The 25,739-nt window shown below is 36.7% G+C and overlaps 1 protein-coding gene across 3 annotated transcripts in view; it reads right to left on the bottom strand.

Moving 5' to 3' along the window:
* CTNNA3 (catenin alpha 3) overlaps positions 1-25,739 on the bottom strand; it is a 1,789,299-nt gene that overhangs the window by 1,647,163 nt on the left and 116,397 nt on the right. For all 3 annotated transcript variants that reach the window (XM_007167816.2, XM_007167818.2, XM_007167817.2), the window contains one exon: positions 23,147-23,339. In XM_007167816.2, coding sequence (XP_007167878.2) covers positions 23,147-23,339 — 193 coding nt within the window. The remainder of the gene's footprint in view (positions 1-23,146; positions 23,340-25,739) is intronic.

Here is a 25,739-nt window from a genome sequence, read left to right as displayed (position 1 = left end):
TCCACCACTATAATGTGCTCTCTTAACACTTTCATATTTAAATGTACTGTAACATCTTGAACTTGTTCATCTCTGTAATTCTCATTTAATTTCCTAAAATTTTCCTTAAAAAATGTGGCTACCAAAATATTTTAAAATGTGTATAGTGGCTCACATTAGCTTTCTATTGGACAGTACTGAGCTAAATTCTATCTCTGCCTGATCCCACAGGGAACTCTGGGGAATGAATGGCACCAGAATTGTCTCCCCTTGAGGCAAGGGAGGAAATCTTTCATGCCCCAGGATCAGTTACTTAAAGTTCCATTAGTTTAAGCTCTTTGAAGTCAGAGATCAGAACTTTTTAAAATAAAATACTAAGTATTTGATACAAAGTACAATGTATATTTAAGTTGCCTAATATATTAAGTAGCCAGCAAAAAACAAAAACAAAAAAAAACTGCCATTAGAATTTCTTATCTAATACTTGACTTTCTTGACTCCATAATCTAACATTTTCCCTTCATTTCACCTGCCAATGTTTTGTTGTTTTTTTTAATTTTTAACAAACATTTCTGAAATGATTTTTAAGAGTTCTGAAATATTCCAGGGAATATTTATCCAACTCTATCACTTTACGTGAAATAGGGAGAATTGCACCTGTTCTCCCGTCTCATAGTCTGATCTCAAGAGGGTGAAAAGAGAAGACAGAAACTATGGAATGTTGTCTCTTTCATGTACTTCAAGCCTTATCAGCTGCCCTTCTCCAGGCATCGCTTAAACTTGCTTCCTTTTCTGTCCAGATTGCATGCTTACAAACTGGGATAAGAAACAAAGGAATATTATCTCTGGCTCTGAGAATTTGGCAGGGAGGTGGGGAGGGGCTTCGTCCCTTATCTTGAATGCCAGTGAATTGATTCCATCCCAATCCCATCACTGTCTGTACACCAACTCCTAATGACTTTATGATAATCACATTGATCCAAAAGGCTTGAAAGAATAGCATAGCTTTTAATCATACTATTCTCCTTGGGACACATAAACCAGAAGGCTCTTTAAAGAGAAATCAAAACTATTGATAATTGTCTAGCAGTTAGGCAACTCAGAAACAGGCATCAATACAGGTATGCAAAATGTTGCCATTTCTGTGTAATGAGTTTCATGCTTAACTGCCCAAGAAAGACAGACACCTAAGTAATAAAATATTACATGGGAAAAACCATTGGAGTTTGGCGATTTCCATCCTTTAAGACTTACTAACTGTATAGTGGTCTTTAATCAAATCCAATATAGCACATAGCAGATCTATGGTGTAGTTTATGAAAGACTCTCCCAAATATTCAAAACTATATTATGCCTGGAACTTATGCCTTGAGGTGGGTAAGGAAAATAAGAGTGGCCACTAGCCAATGACTAATTGATTCTGGGACACAAAAGGTAGGTTGGCTCCCTCGCCTCAAGGGGAGACAACTCCAGTGCCATTCATTCTCCAGAGCTCCCGGTGGGATCAGGCAGAGATAGACTTTTTAGCTCAGCACTGTCCAATAGAAAACTAATGTGAGCCACATACATTAATACAATTTGAAATATTCTGACAGCCACATTTTTTTTAAGTATTAACATTAAGAAATATTTTTTAAAGTAAACAGGTAAATAATAAAAAAATTTTTTAATGTAAAAAGAAATAGGTAAAATAAGTTTTTTAATTATCTATTATTTACCAATATATTCAAAGTATATCACTGTAACATGCAATAAAAATAAAAATTATTAATGAAATATTTTACATTTTTTCATTCTAAGTCTTTGAAATCCATTATGTATTTTTTTAACATCTTTATTGGAGTATAATTGCTTTACAATGTTGTGTTAGTTGCTGCTGTATAACAAAGCGAATCAGCTATATGTATACATATATCCCCATATCCCCTCCCTCTTGCATTTCCCTCCCACCCTCCCTATCCCACCCCTCTAGGTGGACACAGGGCACCGAGCTGATCTCCCTGTGCTATGCAGCGGCTTCCCACTAGCTATCTATTTTACATTTGGTAGTGTATATATGTCCATGCCACTCTCTCACTTCGTCCCAGATTACCCTTCCCCCTCCCCGTGTCCTCAAGTCCATTCTCTACATCTGCATCTTTATTCCTGTCCTGTCCCTAGGTTCTTCAGAAATTTTTTTTTTTTAGTTTCCATATATATGTGTTAGCATACGGTATTTGTTTTTCTCTTTCTGACTTAACTTCACTCTGTATGACAGTCTCGAGGTCCATCCACCTCACTACAAATAACTCAATTTCGTTTCATTTTATGGCTGAGTAATATTCCATTGTATATATGTGCCACATCTTCTTTATCCATTCATCTGTCAATAGACACTTAGGTTGCTTCCATGTCCTGGCTATTGTAAATAGAGCTGCAGTGAACCTTGTGGAATACACAAGTCTGTTCTTTATGTCTGCGAGTTTTGTTTCTGTTTCACAGATATGTTCATTTGTGTCATATTTTAGATTCCACATCTAAGTGATATCATATGGTATTTATCTTTCTTTTTCTGACTTACTTCACTTAGTATGATAATCTCTAGGTGCATCCATGTTGCTGCAAATGCCATTATTTCTTTCTTTTTATGAATGAGTAATATTCCATTGTATGTATATACCACATCTTCTTTATCCATTCATCTGTTGATGGACATTTAGGTTGCTTCCATGTCTTGGCTATTGGAAACAGTGCTGCTATGAATATTGAGATGAATGTATCTTTTCGAATTAAAGTTTTCTCCGGATATATGCCCAGGAGTGGGATTGCTGGATCACATGGCAATTCTATTTTTAGTTTTTTAAAGAACCTCCATACTGTTTTCCATAATGGCTGCACCAATCTACATTCCCACCAACAGTGCAAGAGGGTTCCCTTTTCTCCACACCCTTTCCAACATTTATTATTTGTAGACTTTTTAATGATGGCAATTCTGCCTGGTGTGAGGTGGTACCTCATTGTAGTTTTGATTTGCAAGAAATAGCTGATCTTTAATCACTCAATCCAACAAATTTTTCTTTTCTTCAGAGGTTTTTAAATCCTAGATCAAAGTTAATGTAATAATTCTGGATTGTACTTTGTTTTGTATATCACTTCACATCATTATGAAAATAAAAGCTTTAAAAGATAAAAAAAAAGAAATAGTTGATCTATATTTAGATTTCATTAAACCCACAGTTTAAAAAATGGAATCAAGTATCCATTTTTTAAGTTTAAATTATAATTAAATAAAATTAAAAATTCAGATCCTCTGTCACACACACTATCCACACTTCAAGTGGTCAGGAGCCACATGTAGCTAGTGTTTGCCATACTGTACAGTGCAGCTTTAGCTCAGCTTTGCTCAGCTTCTTCCCTGCCCCACCCTGCTTCTTTCAGCCTCTCAGAGGCTGAACTCAAGATGACTCCTTCAGTAAATCACTAGCACAAGAACTCCCATCTCAGTTTCTGCTTCCAGGGAACCCAACCAATCTATATAGACTATAATCTATTCCTCTCTTGGAGATTTGTAATACAAGTTAGCATTTTTAAAGCACTGACTGAGAGATCCTCCGGTAAAGAATCCTGCTTTAAAATTTTAATCTAAAGTTCTATAAATTTATGTAACTGCTTTTTCTCACAGAAGAGCTCTTAACATCTCCAAGAGCACTAGTTTTTCAAGGAGCAGTTTGAGGCTGTACTAGAACATTATTCTCAAGCTATTTCAAAGGTACTTGGATAAATAAGACTACAGTATATTAAACGACCACAAAAATAAAGGGAAATACATATGTAAAACTACAAAACTGTCAACAAATATTTCTTTAGTATAGCATCATGAAATACAGTCCAAACTCTGCCAACTAGCTGGGTGACCCTAGGCAAGTCATTTTTTCTTTCTAGGCTTAAGTTTCTTCAACTGTACAATAGCGATAACAGTATTAGCTACTTAACATGGTTATAGTCAGGATTAATATTGGTGTCCACTGTTGTGATCAACACTTTTTATGTGCTATCTCACCAGGACGCATAAATACTAATATTATTATAGTTGCTTTTGTTATCATTAATACTAGATAGGCACTATGGTGATGTAACTTCTCTATCTTCTATATATTAATGCCAGATAAATCTCCCTAAAGCACAGATATAGTCCTGTCACTGTCTGACTCAAAATTTCCTTTGATGCCTCCGTGTCCTTACTTTGCTTCAAGGATCTCCAAAATCTATCCCAAATCTATCATCACAAGTTGATTTCCCACTTTGCTTTCCATGCATCCTATGCAATCAATGATCAGGCTTTAAGGAGTTCCAACATTGGATGACCATTTTAAAAAGGCTGAACCAAAAAGGAAACTGAGAGGAAGTAGCTAAAGAGTTAAAGAGGGAAAATCAGGACTGTGTGGTACTCCATTATTCAAGGAAACAGGGTGCTTAAGAAAGAAGTAAATAATCAGCTGTGTCAAATGTGCTGAGAATTCAAGTCTGATGATGCTAGAGGTATAAAAGTTTGTAAAAGACTCGTGAAAAAAAGATGATGAGTTCAATTTATACATGAAAAGCATAAGGTAACACAAAAAAAGACAAAAAGTAAATGGTTAGAGCAGTGGTGTTGACCACAGTATGTACCACTTCTCACTGGAGAAAAAGTGAATAGAGTTTCAACAAGTGTGTTGAGAATCACACATTCCCAAGAATGACCACTATTTGCAGGAGTGAGTTGAGCATGATTTTCAATGTGTTAACATAGAAAAATGATTGAAAATCACTCAGAGTTTGGCGGTGGAGTTTTATATGATAACTGGAAGTTGTCACCAAAGCAGTTATAATTAAAGTCATGAGAATGAAAATGCTCCCCCCCCCAAAAAAAGGAGAGAAGAGAGGACAGAGAAGACCAAGACTAAGACTTAAGAAAAATCGTAGGAGACAAGAGGAAGAAGTCCACAAGGAAAAAGAAGGGGATTGTGGAGAAGTATTAGGACAATTTAGTGCATAACGTCTTAAAAGAGAAAAGGATAAAATTTCGAGGTGAAAAAATAAATGCCAAATGCAGCAGATGAGTTGAAGAGAATTAAAATTGTGCAAATTAGAGGGGCAGAGTCAAGATGGCGGTGTAGGAAGATGCAGAGTTCACATCTCCCCACAACTAGGGCACCTGCCAGTGCTGGTGGGGGACCTCGACACCCAAGGAGACAGGAGGAACCCGCAAGTGAACTGGTAGGACATGAGGGGACTGAGAGGGGAGGAGAAGTGGAGGCCGGACAGGACCGGTGCCCCGAGGGGTGGCTGAGAGGGGGGAGGGGTTCCCATGCCTGGAAGGACCCTCGGGGGCTCGGATCAGGGGAGTGCGCCCAGCGTTTCCCCTGCCCAATCAGCCAGGGAAGTCTGCCTGGCTCTCGGGTCAGGTCCTATGCCCTCAGAGGCCCCCTCTGGGCCACGTTGGTCCTGGGGGAATAGGAGGGAGGCCGGGGGAGAACAGGAGAGGCAGGCAGGAGGGTCCCTCCAGGACCGGAGGAGTGGGAGAGGAGCGGAGGTTGTTGGCCCTGCCCACTCAGGCCCGGGAAGCCTGCTGGGCTCCCACACCATGTCCCCCCCCACTCCTAGGCTGCATTGGTCCTGGGGGCATAGGAGGAGGCCAGGGGGAGAACAGGAGAGGCAGGCGAGAGGGGCTCTCCAGGACCAGAGGAGCTGGAGAGGAGCAGAGGGCATTGGTCCCACCCACTAGAGCCCGGGAAACCTGCTGAGCTCCCAGGCTGGGTCGCCTGCCCTCCAAAGACCCCTCCAGGCCACATGGGTCCTGGAGGCACAGGAGGGAGGCCGGGGGAGAACAAGAGAGGCAGGTGGGAGGGGTCCTCCAGGACCAGAGGAGCAGAGAGCATTTGCCCCACCCACTCGGGCCCAGGAAGCCTGCTGGGGTGGGGTCCCCCACAGGTCCCAGGTGGGGTCCCCCAGCCCCTGAGACCAAAGCTCCTGTGGTGGGAGCTCCAAGTCCAAACCACTGGACTAACAGAGAACCTGAGACCCCAGGGAATATTCACTGGAGTGAGGTCTCCCAGAGGTCCTCATCTCGGCACCAAGACCCACCTCTGCCCAACAGCCTACAAACACCAGTGCTGGAGGCCTCAGGCCAAACAACCAGTAAGACAGGAACACAATCCCACCCAACAACAAGAACAAAAAATGAGATGGCAAAAAAATACGTCACAGATGAAGGAGCAAGGTAAAAACCTGCAAGACCAAATAGATGAAAATGAAATAGGCAATCTATCTGAAAAAGAATTCAGAGTAATGATAGTAAAGATAAACCAGAGTCTCGGAAATAGAATGGAGGCACAGACTGAGAAAATACAAGAAATGTTTAACAAAGACCTAGAAGAACTAAAGAACAAACAGAGAGGAACAACACAATAACTGAAATGAAAAATACACTAGAAGTAATCAATAACAGAATAATTGAGGCAGAAGAACGAATAAGTGAGCTGGAAGACAAAATGGTGGAAATAACTGCCGAGGAGCAGAATAAAGAAAAAGAATGAAAAGAATTGAAGACAATCTCAGACACCTCTGAGACAACACTAAACTCACCAACATTCGAATTATAGGGGTCCCAGAGGAAGAAAAGAAAAAGAAAGGGTCTGAGAAATATTTGAAGAGATTATAGTGGAAAACTTCCCTAACATGGGAAAGGAAATAGTCACCCAAGTCCAGGAAGCGCAGAGAGTCCATACAGGATAAACCCTAGGAGAAACACAGCAAGAACATATTAATCAAACTAACAAAAATTAAATTCAAAGAAAAAATATTAAAAACAGCAAAAGAAAAACAAAAAGTAACATACAAAGGAATCCCCATAAGGTTATCAGCTGATTTTTCAGCAGAAACTCTGCAGGCCAGAAGGGAGTGGCAGGATATACTTAAAGTGATGAAAGAGAAAAACATAAAACCGAGATTGTTCTACCCAGCAAGGATCTCATTCAGATTCGACACAGAAATCAAAACCTTTTCAGACAAGCAAATGCTAAGAGAATTCAGCACCACCAAAACAGCTTTACAACAAATGCTAAAGAAACTTCTCTAGGCAAGAAACACAGGAGAAAAAAAAGACCCCCAAAACAAACCCAAAACAATTAAGAAAATGGTAATAAGAACATACATATCAATAATAACCTTGCATGTAAATGGGTTAAATGACCCAACCAAAAGACACAGATTGGCTGAATGGATATAAAAACAAGACCCATATATATGCTGTCTATAAGAGACCCACTTCAGACCTAGGGACACATATAGACTGAAAGTGAAGGGACGGAAAAAGATATTCCATGCAAATGGAAATCAAAAGAAATAGCTGCAGTAGCAATACTCATATCAGATAAAATAGACTTTAAAATAAAGACTGTTACAAGAGACAAGGAAGGACACTGCATAATGATCAAGGGGTCAATCCAAGAAGAAGATATAACAATTATAAATGTTTATGTACCCAAGGTAGGAGCACCTCAATACATAAGGCAAATGCTAACAACCATGAAAGGGGAATCGACAGTAACACAATAATAGTAGGGGACTTTAACACCCCACTTACACCAATGGGCAGATCATCCAAACAGAAAATAAATAAGGAAACACAAGCTTTAAATGACACAATAGACCAGATAGATTTAATTTACATTTATAGAAGATTCCACCCAAAAGTGGCAGAATACACTTTCTTCTCAAGTGCACATGGAACATTCTCCAGGATAGATCACATCTTGGGTCACAGATCAAGCCTCAGAAAACTTAAGAAAATTGAAATCATATCAAGCATCGTTTCTGACAACAACGCTATGAGATTGGAAATCAATTACAGGAAGAAGACAGTAAAAAACACAAATATACGGAGGCTAAACAGTGCACTACTAAATAACCAAGTGATCACTGAAGAAATCAAAGAAAAAATTTTTAAATACATAGAAACAAATGACAACAAAACCACAATGACGCAAAACTTACAGGACGTGGCAAAAGCAATTCTAAGAGGGAAGTTTATAGCAATTTGATCTCACCTCAAGAAACAAGAAAAACCTCAAATAAACAATCTAACCCTATACCTAAAGCAACTACAGAAAGAGGAACAAAGAAAACCCCAAGTCAGTAGAAGGAAAGAAATTGTAAAGATCAGAGCAGTAATACATGAAATAGAAATGAAGAAAACGATAGCAAAGATCAACAAAACTAAAAGCTGGTTCTTTGAGAAGATAAACCAAGTTGATAAACCCTTAGCCAGACACATCAGAAAAAAAGGGAGAGGACGCAAATCAATAAAATTAGAAATGAAAATGGAGAAATCAAAACTGACACTGCAGAAATACAAAGGATTATAAGAGACTATACAAACAACTATATGCCAATAAAATGGACAACCTGGAAGAAATGGACAAATTCTTGGAAAGGTACAATTTTCCAAAACTGAACCAGGAAGAATTAGAAAATATAAACGGACTTATCACAAGTAATGAAATTGAAACTGTAATTAAAAATCTTCCAACAAATAAAAGTCCAGGACCAGATGGCTTCACAGGTGAATTCTATCAAACATGCAGAGAAGAGCAAACACTGATCCTTCTGAAACTCTTCCAAAAAATTGCAGAGGGAGGAACACTCCTAAATTCATTCTACGAAACAACCATCACCCTGATACCAAAACCAGAAAAAGATATCACAAAAAGAAGAAAATTATAGACCAATATCACTGGTGAACATAGATGCAAAAATCCTCAACAAAATACTAGCAAACAGAATCCAACAACATATTAAAAGGATCATAACACCATGATCAAGTGGGATTTATCCCAGGGATGCAAGGCTTCATCAATATATGCAAATCAATCAATGTGATAAACCATATTGACAAATTAAGGAATAAAAACCATATGATCATCTCAATAGATGCAGAAAGAGCTTTTGACAAAACTCAACACCGATTTATGATAAAAAATTCTCCAGAAAATGGTCATAGAGGAAAGCTACTTCAACATAATAAAGGCCATATATGACAAACCCACAGCCAACATCATACTCAATAGTGAAAAACTGAAAGCATTTCCACTAGGATCAGGAACAAGACAAGGATGTCCACTCTCACCACCCTTATAAAACATTATTTTGGAAGTCTTAGCAATGGCAATCAGAGAATAAAAAGAAATAATCGGAATCCAAATTGGAAAAGAGGAAGTAAAACTGTCACTGTTTGCAGATGACATGGTACTATACATAGAAAATCCTAAAGATGCCACCAGAAAACTACTAGAGCTAATCAGTGAATTTGGTAAGGTTGCAGGGCACAAAATTAATGCACAGAAATCTCTGGCATTCCTATACACTAACAATGAAAAATCAGAAAGAGAAATTAAGGAAACAATCCCATTTACCATTGCAACAAAAAGAAAAAAATACCTAGGAATAAACTTACCTAAGGAGGCGAAAGACTTGTACTCAGAAAACCATAAAACCCTGATGAAAGAAATCAAAGATGACATAAACAGATGGAGAAATATAACCTGTTCTTGGATTGGAAGAATCAATACTGTGAGAATGACTCTACTACCCAAAGCAATCTACAGATTCAATGCAATCCCTATCAACCGATGGCATTCTTCACAGAATTAGAACAAAAAATTTTACAATTCGTATGGAAACAAAAGACCCCAAATAGCCAAAGCAATCTTGAGAGAGAATAACAGAGTTGGAGGAATCAGGCTCCCTGACTTCAAACTATACTATGAAGCTACAGTAATCAAGACAGTATGGTACTGGCACAAAAACAGAAATATAGATCAATGGTATAGAATAGAAAGCCCAGAGATAAACCCACGCACATATAGTCACCTAATTTATGACAAAGGAGGCAAGAACATACAGTGGAGAAAAGACAGCCTCTTCAGTAAGTGATGCTGGGAAAACTGGACAGCTACATGTAAAAGAATGAAATTAGAACACTACCTAACACAAAAATACACAAAAATAAACTCAAAATGGATTAAAGACCTAAATATAAGGCCAGACACTATCAAACTCCTAGAGGAAAACATAGGCAGAACACTCTATAACATAAATCACAGCAAGATCCTTTTTGAACCCAGCTCCTAGAGAAATGGAAATAAAAACAAAAATAAACAAATGGGACCTAATGAAACTTAAAAGCTTTTGCACAGCAAAGGAAACCATAAGCAAGATGAAAAGACAACCCTCAGAATGGGAGAAAATATTTGCAAATGAAACAACGGACAAAGGATTAATTTCCAAAATATACAAACAGCTCATGGAGCTCAATATCAAAAAAACAAACAACCCAATCCAAAAATAGGCAGAAGACCTAAATAGACATTTCTCCAAAGAAGATACACAGATTGCCAATGAACACATGAAAGGATGCTCAACATCACTAACCATTAGAGAAATGTAAATCAAAACTACAATGAGGTATCATCTCACACCAGTCAGAATGGCCATCATCAAAAAATCTAGAAACAATAAATGTTGGAGAGGGTGTGGAGAAAAGGGAACACTCCTGCACTGTTGGTGGGAATGTAAATGGATACAGCCACTATGGAGAACAGTATGGAGGTTCCTTAAAAAACTACAAATAGAACTACCATACGACCCAGCAATCCCACTACTGGGCATATACCCTGAGAAAACCATAATTCAAAAAGAGGCATGTACCAAAATGTTCACTGCAGCTCTATTTACAATAGCCAGGACATGAAAGCAACCTAAGCGTCCATCATCGGATGAATGGATAAAGAAGATGTGGCACATATATACAATGGAATATTACTCAGCCATAAAAAGAAACGAAACTGAGTTATTTGTAGTGATGTGGATGGACCTAGAGTCTGTCATACAGAGTGAAGCAAGTCAGAAAGAGAAAAACAAATACCGTATGCTAACACCTATATACGGAATCTAAAAAAAAAAAAGGTACTACTGAACCTAGTGGCAGGGCGGGAATAAAGACGTAGACATAGAGAATGCGCCTGAGGACACGGAGCGGGTGGGGGAAGCTGGGTCGAAGTGAGAGTGGCATCAACATATATACACTACCAAATGTAAAATAGATAACTAGTGGGAAGCAGCCGCATAGCAGAGGGAGATCAGCTCGGTGCTTTGTAAGACCTAGAGGGGTGGGATAGGGAGGGTGGGAGGGAGGCTCAAGAGGGAGAGGATATAGGGATATATGTATGCATATGGCTGATTCACTTTGTTGTACAACAGAAACTAGCACAGTATTGTGAAGCAATTATACTCCAATAAAGATGTATTAAAATAAATTAATTAATTAAAATTTTAAAAAGTAAAAGTAAATAAATAAATAAAATTGTGCAAATTAATCGTATTAAACAACTAGGTCAAAGCAGAAAAACAGACAAGGTAAAATAGCATTAGGAGCTAAGAAGAAAGTACTGTAGACTAAAAGGAAATACAATTTTTATTAAATATTTGCCAATCATCAGGCAGGGGTAAGCTAATATGAGTGAAGAAAGAACCAGTAAAAAGGAATATGAATGTACAGCCTAGAGGAAAAAAAAGATAATTGTAGAATAAAAGTCTCTCAAGAGAGGAGAAGGGGTGAGCTAGGATCCAAGTAATGATTGGAAAGATTAGTTTTAAAGTGTAAAAAGGAACACCACTTCCTTTGAAACTGAAGAAAGAGATGAGAAGAAAAAGTCAAGGACAGAAATCCTAAGATACTTATTGCTGAGCCTGAGAAATTGCTGACAGCTTAATGCACTCTTTAACACTTGAGTTTGCAACAAAACAATAATGTTCAGACCTGTTTTCCACGAGCATAAACTTTTTCTTTTTTTGGCCGCACAACATGCAGGATCTTAATTCCCCGACCAGGGATCGAACCCATGCCCCCTGCAGTGGAAGCACGGAGTCTTAACCACTGGACCGCCAGGGAATTCCCAAGCATAAACTTTAGATTACTTGTCAGCATTACACCTACTCTGTTACCTTTACACACACTTATGAAATAACTACAGCACAGTACCATCCCTCTAGCAAAGTGCCACACTAGCAAAGCTATGGCTAATATATGAATCATGCCTTTGATTTCAGACTCTACTAGCTGAGGTTTCAGACCAAATTTTAGTTTCTAGGACTCATCACTTACAAATTAATGTTAACATGCGTTTAATCTTTGCTCCTGTCTTTGAATTATACATCAAAGTAAACGGTATATGGGTTACAGAATTTCTCTTACTTTCAAAACTGACATGACTGGTATTTCTCAAAATATCAGCCTGTCTGTATGTCATAGGTCCAGCATATCAAGTGATTGAAATTGAGATGGCTGCACACACACATTAAGTACTTCCCAACTGCCTACACAGCACTTCAAGAGGGGCGACTCTGAAGAGTTTGCTGAGGATATCAAATGCACCATAAGAAAAGCCTGCTGCTGGGATTAACAGATACCAACTACTATACCTAAGACAGATAAGCAACAAAGATTTGCTGTATAGCACAGAGAATTATATTCAATATCTTATAATAACCTAAAATGGAATATAATCTGAAAATATATATATAACTGAATCACTTTTGCTGTATACCTGAAACCAACACAATATTGTAAATCAACTATACTTCAATTAAAAAAAAAGAAAAGCCTGCTGCAGATTTTTCAAGTGAATGCTAAGGGATGCCATGTTGAGTGTTTTCCAGCAATTAGTAGTTTACAAGCAATGTAGCTAATTAGCTCATCAGTCTTCAATGGAAGTGTTTCCATAAACATTCTGCCAGCTACAAGACACCATGCATGCATGTTAAAATGTGTTTGAACAAGAGTTCATCATCCTCTTTCTAATGAAGAATGAACTGCAATTCCTAAAGCACACTGTACTTGGTGGAAAAGATTATAGTATTTGTGACTTTATGCTTATCTAAGAACACTCTTATAATAACAGTTAAATACACACAACATCAACATAGCAATAGATGGAAATAACAAGGCAGCAGCTGTTGCCTTTGAAACCATATATAGGCTGTGAGTAAGTGGTGGTAAACACCAAACATTTTATCTAAGTCCTAACTGCAACGTTGTTGAGCAGAGTGGTGGGAGCTAACCTGTTACTTAGGGATGGTTAACTAAAAATGAACTGCTATTTTCTTTTATTAAAAAATGTTCCATAGGGAATTCCCTGGTGGTCCAGTGGTTAGGACTCCGAGCTCTCACTGCCAGTGTTCAATCCCTGGTCAGGGAACTAAGATCCCCGCAAGTCATGTGGCACAGCCAATCAATTAATCAATCAATAAAGGACTAAAATTTAAAAACAAGAGAGAAAGAGAAAGCAAAAACCAACCAAAAAAAAAAAAAAAAAGTTCCATAGATCTGAGTTTCAAAAGATAAGATCTTTCAACTCAGGTCACCTGAAATGGACACCAATAAATTTCTTAAATCTCTACTTTCCCTAGGAAACAACTTATTTCCCTCTACCAAAAAAAAAAAAAAAAAAAAAATGCATTGAATAATCAGGAAGGTAATAGGTAACATTTTAAAGGTTCATTATTGTAAATTCTATAATGGCATTTGTTGTTTGAGTACTCAAGTATTCTGATAGGAAGACTAATTACACTTTCAAGATACCATTTTCCAGGAATAACACTCTCTAGAAGTAATTGTTTTCTCTGACTAATATGGATGATAGTAAGTCTTCATTCCTAATTCCTGCTGGGAAAAAAAAATGCAAACCTAGGGTCTTGCAAATCATGAAGATAAAGAACTATGGAAATGTAGAAAGAGGGATAACTTTTTTAAATACCCTGAATACGTATATTATGCACAAGAGGAATGTGTACATTTTGCTTGTTGACTTCTCACTGGGAAGGGAGATAGTCCCCTAGCTACAAGCCACATCATCTACCCTGCTAGAAATACTCATGAGCCATGCAAAGTGGGGCAAGTTGTCAGCTGCTGCTGGCCTAAGCTTTACAAACATGCCGTTAGTTGGGAGGCTCCTACATTAATAGACTAGATAGCATAGCATTTCTTTTAGTACAAAATACCTAGCCCCATATTTGAGAAGAAGAGCTATATTAATTAGAGGGCCCCTGATGGATTAAAAAGCTCCTCATTTATTGGCTCATGGTGGCCTTGGTGGAGGCCCACAATTAAAAATAGATGGGGAAATATTTTAGCAGTGGCAGGATTCCAACAAATTTGCAAGTCCTCTCCCATCTGACATACATAAATACGAAGGCCACAGTACATGTTTCCAACTGCTGGCTCTGGTAGGCATAAACTGCCAAGACTACTGATGTTAGACTACACGTTCCAGCTCCAGAAAATTTAAACCAAAGTATCAATATATGGGGATTTGATAGGTGCTGTGCTCCACCTGTGTAGGCACCTTGGTTTGTATGGCAGTGTACAAAAGAGTTAAATTGTAACCTTTCTCTGAACACTCTTGAAATCTCAAATTAGTTATCCCTTTATACATTAAGGAACCCATACTTTTATATCTAAAAATGTGTAATTTTTACTAAGAATCTAAAAATGTGTAATTATTAAGATAAAGCAGTTAATGTTTACATGAGAAAACTAAATATTATTTTTAAATGTTCTAAGGAAAAAGACTCTGATTTAACTGACAAACCTTTAAGACTTTTGCTAAACCCAGATGATTAGTTATCTTTTTTTCCAAACAGCAAAACTAATAATATCTTTGTTTATTATTTATCTCTAGAATTTATTATGAAAGACGGTTCATGATGTTAACAAAACTTCAAAGTGTAGTTATCCCAGCCGCCACAATAGACCATATATCACTATACTTATCTTTCTACATATTAGAAAAAGTAGCATCTTTAGAATTAGAGACCTGAGAACAGCACATATTCCTAAATGTTTATGAACAGAAAGTATGTATAATCTCTGTTAAAACAATTCTTTGTTCTTTGCAATTTTGTGTATTAACAGCAAATGCCATATACTGTGTCACACCACTTTTGTAAAATTTGTCTCTAACATAAGCCAAATAAAGTACCATAATTTTACCATTATAAAGATCCCAAAGAAACAGACCATGTGTGTTTGCATGTCTCAAATGTTTCCCTCTTTTTGAAATTACTATCCAAAGTTTCATTTTAGAGGTAATACCTCAAGAAGCGCCAGTCTTAAAAAGACAACTGCATTTCTACACACCCACAACACCAGAAATATAATTGATTTGAGTCCAGAAGCATACCTATATGTACATGGAACATTGGCATTTGACTAAAGTGACATACCAAAACTGTTTTTCAAAATAGTTGCCCCAATTTACATTCCCATAAGCAATGTATAAAAGATACTATTGCTTTGAAGTCTTTGTAACACGTTGGACTTTAAATTTTTGCCAATTGAATTGCATAAAATGGTATCTCATTTGCATGTCCCTGATCATTAATGAGGTTGAACATCTCTTTGTATTTTTGTTGGTACTTATTCTTCTGTAAAAACCTTTACATGCCCATTTTTCTTTTGTCTTTCTTATTGATTTATGAGAGTTCTTTATGTGTTCTTGTTATTAATCCCTTGTTGTGTTTATGCCAATATCTTTTCTAAGGGCGTCTTTTCATTTTCTTTAAAAAATTTTTTGATGTAAGAAAGTTCTTAGTTTTGTATAATAAAATGTCAGTCTTTTCTTTATAGTTTTTTGTTTCATGTTTAATAAATCCTGTTGAACATCCAAAGCCTTAAAATTATTCACCCTTATTTTTCACTGAGTTTTTAACTTTTAGATCCTAAATCCACCTGAAGTTGACTTTTTTGTATATGATTATAAGAAACCAAATGGCAGAGAGACTGAACAAGAGAGAAGCCAAAAAAATGGCAGCTGAGAGAATGAGATGTTAAGGAAAGAATTTTTCCCTCCTTCAGGAAGTCAGAGAGATAAAATTGGAGTTCTGAGACTGCCTAAGATGAAATGTCCTGTTAAATATCCTATACTTTCAACTGAGACCTCTGAGATGCTACAGCCAAGAGTAAGGGCTAGCTAGAAATAGAATAATCTTTAAAAATTAATTCTAAAATTTTCATCCACAATGTCCAGCATTTGATCAAAAACTATTCACCACACCAGGAGACAAAATCAGTTACTTTAAAAACCAAAAGGAAAAATAGACAATAGAAACAAACCTACAGGAGAGCCACATATTGGACATGTCAGATACAGGAATTAACTGTAATGGAGATGTTCAAGAAAAGTAATGGCAAGACAAAATTTCAGCAGGGAACTAGAATTTGGAAAGAAATTAAAGAAAACTATTTCTATTTCTATTTTCACAGATATAAAAACTATTTTTAAAAAACAAATGAAAATTAAAGAAATAAAAATGCATAATAACTAAAGTGAAAAATTCACTGGATGGACTTAAAAATAGACTGGAGAAGTCAGGAAAAAAGTATCATGAATTTGAAGGTAGATTTAAAATTAAAATGTTTTAAAGTACCATTTACAATATCATTAAAAAAATGAATTACATGGTTTTGAATCAGAAGACTCATTACTATTAAAATGTCAGTTCAGCACAAATTGATCTATAGATCCAGTTTAATCCCAATCAAAATCCCAGCAGGTTTTTTTGTAAAAATTGAGAAGCTGATTCCAAAATTTTATGGAAATGCAAGGGACCTAGAATAGCCAAATCAAAATAATTTTTATTTCAATACTTACTATGATATACAGTCATCAAGACAATGTGTTATTGCTATAAGGATATGTGAATCAATGGAACAGAAGAGAGTTCCAAAGGAAACTCACACAGATATGGTCAACTGATTTTCAGCAAAGGTGCAAAAGTGATTCAATTAAGAAAGAGTAGGGTTGTTGAGTGTTTTTTTCAATAAATGGTACTGGAACCATGATACTTCCATATGCATCTATATGATGTTGGATTAATTTTATTCCCATATGAAAAAAAGTGAATCATGACCCCTAATTCACACCATTCATAAAAATTTGTTTCCAGATGGATTGTAAAGGTAAAACAATAAAGCCTCTAGATGACAATACAAGAGGATATCTTCTTCACTTCGTAATAGGCAAAATTTTTTACAAAACAGAAAAATCTCTACCCATAAAGGAATAAAATGATTAACTTGAATTTATCAAAATTACTTCTGAATATCAAAAATGCTTAAATTAATGAAAGGGAGAAGATTCTTTAATATCTACAACTAAAAAAAGACTCATAACAAGAACAAATTAAAACTACAATGGGTCTCCCAAGGCAATAGAAATAAAAGCAAAAATAAACAAATGGAACCTAATCAAACTTATAAGCTTTTGCACAGCAAAGGAAACCATCAACAAAACAAAAAGACAACCTACAGACTGGGAGAAAATATTTGCAAACAATGCAATCGACAAGGGATTAATTTCCAAAATATACAAACAGCTCACTCAACTCAACAAAAAAACAAACAACCCAATCAAAAAATGGGCAGAAGACCTAAATAGACATTCTCCAAAGAAACATACAGATGACCAATAGGCACATGAAAAGATGCTCAGCATCGCTAATTATTAAAGAAATGCAAATCAAAACTACAATGAAGTATCACTTCACACAGGTCAGAATGGCCATCATTTAAAAGTCTACAAATAACAAATGCTGGGGTTTCCCTGGTGGCATAGTGGTTAAGAATCCGTCTGCCAATGCAGGAGACAAGGGTTCGAGCCCTGGTCTGGGAAGATGCCACATGCCACGGAGCAACTAAGCCCATGCGCCACAACTACTGAGCCTGCACTCTAGAGCCCGTGAGCCACAACTACTGAGCCTGTGTGCTACAACTACTGAAGCCCACGCACCTAGAGCCCATGCTCCACAACAAGAGAAGCCACCACAATGAGAAGCCTGCGCACCACAACGAAGAGTAGCCCCCACTCGCCGCAACTAGAGAAAAGCCCGTGTGCAGCAATGAAAACCCAACGCAGCAAAAATAAAAATAAATAAATAAATTTATTTTTAAAAAATAAATAAATAACAAATGCTGGAGAGGGTGTGGAGAAAAGGGAACCCTCCTACACTGTTGGTGGGAAGGTAAATTGGTGCAGCCACTCTGGAAAACAGTACAGAGATTTCTTAAAAAAACTAAAAATAGAGTTGCCAGGTGATCCAGCAATCTCACTCCTGGGCATACATCTGGAAAAAACTCTAATTCAAAAAGATACATGCACCCCTGGTACTTCTCTGGTGGTCCAGTGGCTAAGACTCAGCTCTCCCAATGTAGGGGGCTTGGGTTCGATCCCTGGTCAGGGAACTAGATCCTCCATGCCACAACTAAAAGATCCCACATGCCGCAATGAAGACCTGGCGCAGCCAAATAAATAAATAAATAAATGTTTTTTAAGAAAAGATACATGCACCCCCAATGTTCATAGCAGCACTATTTACAATAGGCAAGACATGAAAACAACCTAACTGTCCATCAACAGGTGAATGAATAAAGAAGAGGTAGTATATATATACAATGGAATACTGCTCAGCCATAAAAAAAGAATGAAATAATGCCATTTGCAGCAATATAGATGGACCTAGAGATTATCATACTAAGTGAAATGTCAGAAAGAGAAAGACAAATACCATATGACATCACTTATATAGGGAATCTAAAATATGATACAAATGAACTTATTTACAAAACAGAAACAGACTCACAGATATAGAAAACAAACTTATGGTTACCAAAGGGGAAAGAGGGTGGGGGAGGGATAAATTAGGAGTTTGGGATTAGCAGATACAAACTACTATATCTAAAATAGATAAACAACAAGGTCCTACTATATAGCACAGGGAACTATATTCAGTATCCTGTAATAAACCATAATGGAAAAGAATATGAAAAGAATATATATGTATAACTGAATCACTTTGCTGTACACCAGAAACTAACACAACACTGCAAATCAACTATACTTCAATTAAAAAATAAAATAAAGAAAAAAAAACTACAATGGGATACCACCACATACAGTTTAATTAAAACACTGACACTTGTTAACACCAAGTGAGCAAGAATATAGAACCACTGGAATTCTTATACCTTACTGATGAGAGTGTCAATTGGAAAATCCACTCTGGAAAATTGCTTGGTACCGTCTATTAAAGCTGAGTGTATACCTTATGACCCAGCAATTTCTTTCCTAGGTATAAACCCAATAGCAATGTCTACATTCATGCACCAAAAGTAATGCATACATAATAGCGATGTATATTAAAGCCAAAAACTGGAAACAACTCAAATATCCATCAACAGTAGAGTGGATAAATAATTATGACCTATTCATCAATGAAAACAAATGAACTACTATATGGTAAGACACATTGAGCAAAAGAAGCCAGGCTCAAGAGACTGCATACTGTATGATCCCACTTACACAAAGTTCAAAAAGAGAGAAAAAAAACTAACTTATGTAATAACCAGGATAATGGTACTTGTGAGGTGAGGGAGTAGTAAGTGGCACAGAGGGTACTTCTAGGGTTCTAGTAATGTTCTACTTCTTGATCTAGGTGGAGGTTACATTAGTGTATTCACAATGAAAATGTATTGAGTTGTTCATGATAATATATGCACTTTTTGTATATATGTCATTCTCAATAAACCACTAAAAAACCATACATATTGTATAAGCAATTGTGTGACTTAGAAGCAATGTCTGCTGTAGGGGAGCAGAGGCTACACAAAGGTAGTAAATATGCTATAGGCAAAATATATAATCTAGATATTATGAACAATTGTTAGCTAATTCCTAGGTCACTGTAATGTGAATATGCTAAAACTATTTAAATAAATACCAGATTTAATACTTAACCATTGTATAAGACCATGAGTGACCAGATATAATCACTACGTGGACCACGTTTTCTGGATCTTGACAGTTTCACCTTTCCTTTCACCATTCCCCCCCCAATACTATCCATAACTATCTTCTACAAGCATATTCTTTAGGTAACCAAAGGCCCATTTTATTTATCACTTTGACTCTCTAAGGCCACTAAAGGCAGTAAAACAGAATAAAAGAGAATCCTATAATAAGGCTATATAAATTACACTATGTTTTTATTAGAAAAAAATCTCTAAATTACTCTCAAAATTCTTCTTCTTGAAAATACGTCAATATATATATAGATAAAAATATCCTCTACTTCCAATATTTTTCACTTTTTCAAATGCATTAAACTTATCATTTGCTCTTTACTAGTCCTTCACATTATACCACCAGACAAAGCCCTTAAACAACAAAGAAAAGAAAAAAAAGAATGAAAGCAGGAAAACTTTAAAATATGTTTCTAGTATCATACAGAATTGCTTGGATCAGAACTCATTCTCCTGATACTTCAACTCCACCACTGAGCTAAAATTCCTTCCAAGTCTTAGAGAACAGTGCTCTTACTGTCACCATCTCTGCTATCCATAGGATAAGCATTGGCCATTCCCCAAATTCCAGAACCACTTGCCATTTCACTGCTTTCTTCCTACACTCTAGTGGCAGTAGTTCAATTTGGCAGTTTGTCAAAAAGATTCAGAGTATAAAGCACTTGGTGATCTTTAACCAAATGTATTTGTTGTGTATACAGCATATGCCATATATATGTATTTCACACATTTTAACAGAACATAGTGAAGGACACACTGCATAATCCTAGAATCCAAAGACTTCTCTTTGAGAACATTTCCTTAAAATAATTTACTTTTATTGAGCTAAAAGTGTTGATTACTTTTTTTAAAAAAAGCAAATACCATTTCTTGACAATTATTACAATTATTGTTCCCTTCTAAGAAAGACCAATGGCTTACAAATTTATTGCCATGTGACTTGTGGAAACTATGTCGTCAAATAGATCACATTTTCCGAGAGAAACAGTACCAAATAGGGTTCATATTCCTTCCAAAGACTTAGAAAAGGAACCATGAGAGATAATTTTTCATAAAAGCAAAGATAAAACCATTATAAATTTTTATAATATAAAATGATGCTTAGATTCTTTTTTTATTTAATAAACATTTACCAGGTGTCTGTTACATGTCAGGCATCGCTAATCAAATAGACTTGGTGCTTGCCACCTTGAAGAAATTGAGTCTAGGGACTTCCCTGGCCATCCAGTGGTTAAGACTGCGCTTCCACTGCAGGGGGCATGGGTTCAATCCCTATTCGGGGAACAAAGATCCCACATGCCACGTGGTGTGGTCAAAAAAAATGCAAGAAATTGAGTCTAGATTTACTGAACAAATAATCAATGTCTGGTGTATGGGGTGGCAAGTGCTATGAAAGAGAGATGCCTAGTCTGTCAGGACATAGAAGAAGGGCATCTATATCAGCATCAAGGTGTCAGTAAACACTTCCTGTGAAAGATGACCTGGGCTGAGTTTTGCTACATAAGAATTGGCTGAGTGAAAAGGGCAATCCAGGTGAAGGGAATTGCTGGTAACAGGCACAGAAGCATAAAGCAACATGTACCATTCAAGATGCTATGAGTCCTTACTTGGAAGGAAGTTTGAGAGGGGAACAGAATCAGGAAATGAGAAGGGAGAGAATAGTAGAAGCCAAATCATGGAATGTTGTGGTAGCTAGGTTTAAAAGTTTGAACTTTACCCAGAAAGACAGTCCCCTAATCCTTCAAAGGTTACTAAAATGATTTTAAGCAGGGAAGTAAAATGAGTATATTTTCATTTTTGAAAAACATGTTTGGCTTTGGTATAGGACAAGGCTAAGGCAGTAATCCAGAATTCAGAAGGCAACATTAAGAATGGAGATGAGAGAACAGATCTGAGAAACAAAAGGAGATAGAATTTGTTGAACTTGGAGGCTAATTGGAAGAGAGGGTAGAATAAAAATGAAGAGTCTAACTGACTTGGTAACTAAGTGGATGATGGTACCAGAGCAGAGAAGATAGGAGAAAGAGTAGGTCTGAGGTGGTAGGGAGCAAGGAGGAATGATGAATTTATTTCAAATTATCTTAGGCATTATGTTTTCTATATATTGTCCAAAGAATCCCTTTAATATATAAATCATATATAACTATAGCAAAAAAACTCCCCTGTATTTGACTTAAACTTTATTGTGGCTAGTATATTCATTTTAATTATTTAATTAGCAAAAATTTCCTGATTTTCTTAAAGTTATGTTTGGGATGGGGAGAGGAAAATATTTGAACACCCCTAGTCTCTTTTACAAAGCTGAACAGGAAAATTTGCTTCCTTATCCTCTCAAAATAGTTCCTAGCAGCAAGCTGATGTATAAAATCATTCCATTAACTAAAGAATATTGTGCAGTTCTTTATAAAATAGCCTGCAAATGAGATATTCATTATAATAAAACTGTTCAAGATATCAAAAGGTGAAATATACACTTTTATTATGTAATATTTTTGTGTGTGTGGTTTTTTTTTTGGAGTGTAGTTGATTTACAATGTTGTGTTAGTTTCAGGTGAACAGCAAAGTGATTCAGTTATACATATGCATATATTCATTCTTTTTTAGATTCCTTTCTTATATAGGTTATCACAGAATATTGAGTAGAGCTCCCTATGCTATACAGTAGGTCTTTGTTGGTTATCTATCTTATACATAGTAGTGTGTGTATGTTCATCCCAAGCTCCTGATTTATCCCTCCCCACTGCGTTTCCCCTCATTATTTAATGCTAACATAGCAGCAACATGAGTTATACATAGTTTATGCAAAACAATTTTTATGTTTAGGAAATCTAAACCTCCAGAATAATGAAAAATAAAAACTGTACCTCTGAGGTGGCCAGGTCTGAAACTTCCATCTCCAACTGTTTACAAGGAACTTCATAATTTGTTTATGTATGGGAAAATATGTCTTCAGCTTCATTAGTCACTTCTCATTTTATGACAAAAATTGTACATTTCTCTTTGTTTATTATGGATAAACTATGGCATGAGGGGAACTGAACAACTAAAGGAAGGACCAGGAGGGGGGTCTGAGTCTTGGAGCTGCCTAATGAGCCACTCTGCCTCCAACAGCTAGCTCCTCAGAGCTCTACAAAAGACTAACTAAACTCAAGTCAACTAAAACACAACACTCAAATCTAATTCGGTAACTAACATCAGGAGTAGTTTGCTCCTGAGCAGGACCAGAGTACTCACTTTCTTTGCGAACTTCCTCAAGGGCCCCAATAAGCTCTTCCTTTAAAACTGTGGCTTCTTGAGCAATCTTCTCTCCCTTGTCTAATAAATTCCAAGTTGCTTCCTCCACAGAAGCTAGAAGGACTCTGGCTCTTTTTGAACGTCCTTTTTTCCTGTTGGAAGGATTCTGGGGACAATTTACAAGTGTAGTAACCTAAAATTGGAAAAATACAAGTCACTCATTAGACAAATTGTGAGAGGAACACAGCCCTGGGATATCATAACCCAGAACAAAAGGAAGTATTTCTTAAAAACATGATTCATTCCCAACACTACTGGTACATTCCCAAAAGTCAGGTCAAGGCACCAAGAGCAGTATTATCAGCTGCCACAGAGTTCCTAACTAAAGACAGGAAGGAAGGGAGGGAGGTGGGGAGTGAGGAGGGGAGGGAGGAAGGAGGGATAGAGATTGAATCTCATCAAGTTTTACTATTGGACCAATGCAAAATACACAATACTCAATATACACATATATATTATTTGATATATATATAGCAAATGATTATTTATATCACTTTGTAGCCAGCAATCTATATTAAGAGGGAGGCAAAAATAATTATAATTAAGTCAATAAGTATTAATATATGTAGGTTAAGAATAGAGATTACTAATGTTGGGGCAGGGGGTGCAGAACCACTCTGAAACATGTAGAACAGTGGTTACTTCAGAAGGACAAAACCCAAATCCTTACTACGATCTACATTCTGGCCCTCTGTAAACTCTTTTACCTGTCTCCCACACTCCCCCCAACTCAGTTGGTCTCTCAAGCAATCAGGTCCTCCTCTAAATGCCCTATCAAGAGGCCTTCTCTGACCACCCCAATCCCCACCCTCTCCCACTCTGTCCCCTCACTACACGTTATAATTCTTCAGAACATTTATAGAGCCTGACATTTTTTATTTGTTCATATATGTTTATTGCATCCTTCTAATACTAAAATGTAAACTCCATGAAAACAGGAAATGTAGTTTGTTCTCCCTCACTCAGAACAATCACAAAGTAGTTGTTCAATAAATATTTCTTATATTAATGACTTAATGAATGGGGTAGTTGAACAGAGGGACGTTTTAATGTCTATATTTTGAATTGCCTGAATATGTTAATAATGAGCATGTATTACTTTTGTAAATTTGTTTAAAATAAGAATAAACTCATGGGACTTCCCTGGTGGTACAGTCGTTAAGAATCTGCCTGCCAATGCAGGGGACATGGGTTCAAGCCCTGGTCTGGGAAGATCCCACGTGCCACGGAGCACCTAAGCCCGTAAGCCACAACCACTGAGCCTGCGCTCTAGAGTCCATGGGCCAAAACTACTGACTCTGCGTGCCACAACTACTGAAGCCCGCACGCGTGAAGCCCGTGCTCCGCAACAAGAGAAGCCACCGCAATGAGAAGCCCGCGCACCGCAAGGAAGAGTAGCCCCCACTTGCCACGACTAGAGAAAGCCCACTCACAGCAATGAAGACCCAACACAGCCAAAAATAAATAAATAAATAAATTTTTATTTTTAAAAAAAAAAAGAATAAACTCATGATAAGAGCATTGTTTGGAGATAGAAATTAAGCACTTATATTTGGAAACAAAACCTTATACAAAATTACATTGTGAAAAATATCCATTTCTTAATTAAACCTTGAATTCCAATTAAAAAAATTTGGTTAACATTTTCATAAGCAAACCTGGAAGATCCCCATTGCAGAGGAAGAAAGAAAAAAAAAAAAACTTTTATCCAGTATTTAAAATAGAAGACCTGAAACTCTTATTGAAAGCTAGGCTGGTGCATGTCATCAAATAGCCGAGGCCTTTAACAAATATGCACCACATCTTTGACAACAGACTATACATAATCCTTCCTGCTCTGCAGTCCCTGGAGATTTTGCTTGTTTATTTTTAATGGAGCATTAAGTATTTGTTTATTTGGTTATCTGGACCCAGTTCTTAGCCAGGAACTGAGAAAGAACTTACAAGCTATGGGGGAAATATGTGGATGAAAATTGTTTTTGTCTGCTCTGCTATTGCCTTCCCCTGTCCAAAAGACCCTCTTCTTTATTCTAATTTGCTTTATTCCCATATTCACAACCCAGACTGGAGTTCCTTGTAGCAAGCCTTTATTTCCTTTCTTGGAAAATGAGAATAACCATATTATCCTATAAGAGTATATGAAGTTTAAATAATATAAAGTGTTTTTTAAGATGCATAACATGACACAAATATTGGATGCCATTTAATGTGTGTTTTCTAGTCCATTCCCCATGGAATCCTTGTCAAAGATGTTCTCTCTGGGTCTACCCGTATCTTGCTCTTAGGGTCCCCTGTACTAAATGTGATGAAGTCAATTAACAAAGCACATTCTATGTGCTTTACAAGCAGTCAAGTAGGGCCATGTGTCTTTATCATGCATTATGTAAAGATGATAATAAGTCTGATTTATTACATGGGTTTTCACATATTCCAAAAGACAAATATGTCACTATTATCCATCTAATTTATATATCAAGAGTTAAAAGATACTTGCCCAGATTAAGATAAATTATAGCACCTTGTTTAAAACCTT

Source organism: Balaenoptera acutorostrata, chromosome 16 (genome assembly GCF_949987535.1).
Source record: "Balaenoptera acutorostrata chromosome 16, mBalAcu1.1, whole genome shotgun sequence".
Taxonomy (NCBI): Eukaryota; Metazoa; Chordata; class Mammalia; order Artiodactyla; family Balaenopteridae; genus Balaenoptera; species Balaenoptera acutorostrata.
Note: the sequence above shows the minus strand (reverse complement) of the source record. Positions and strands in the feature narration are given on the sequence as shown.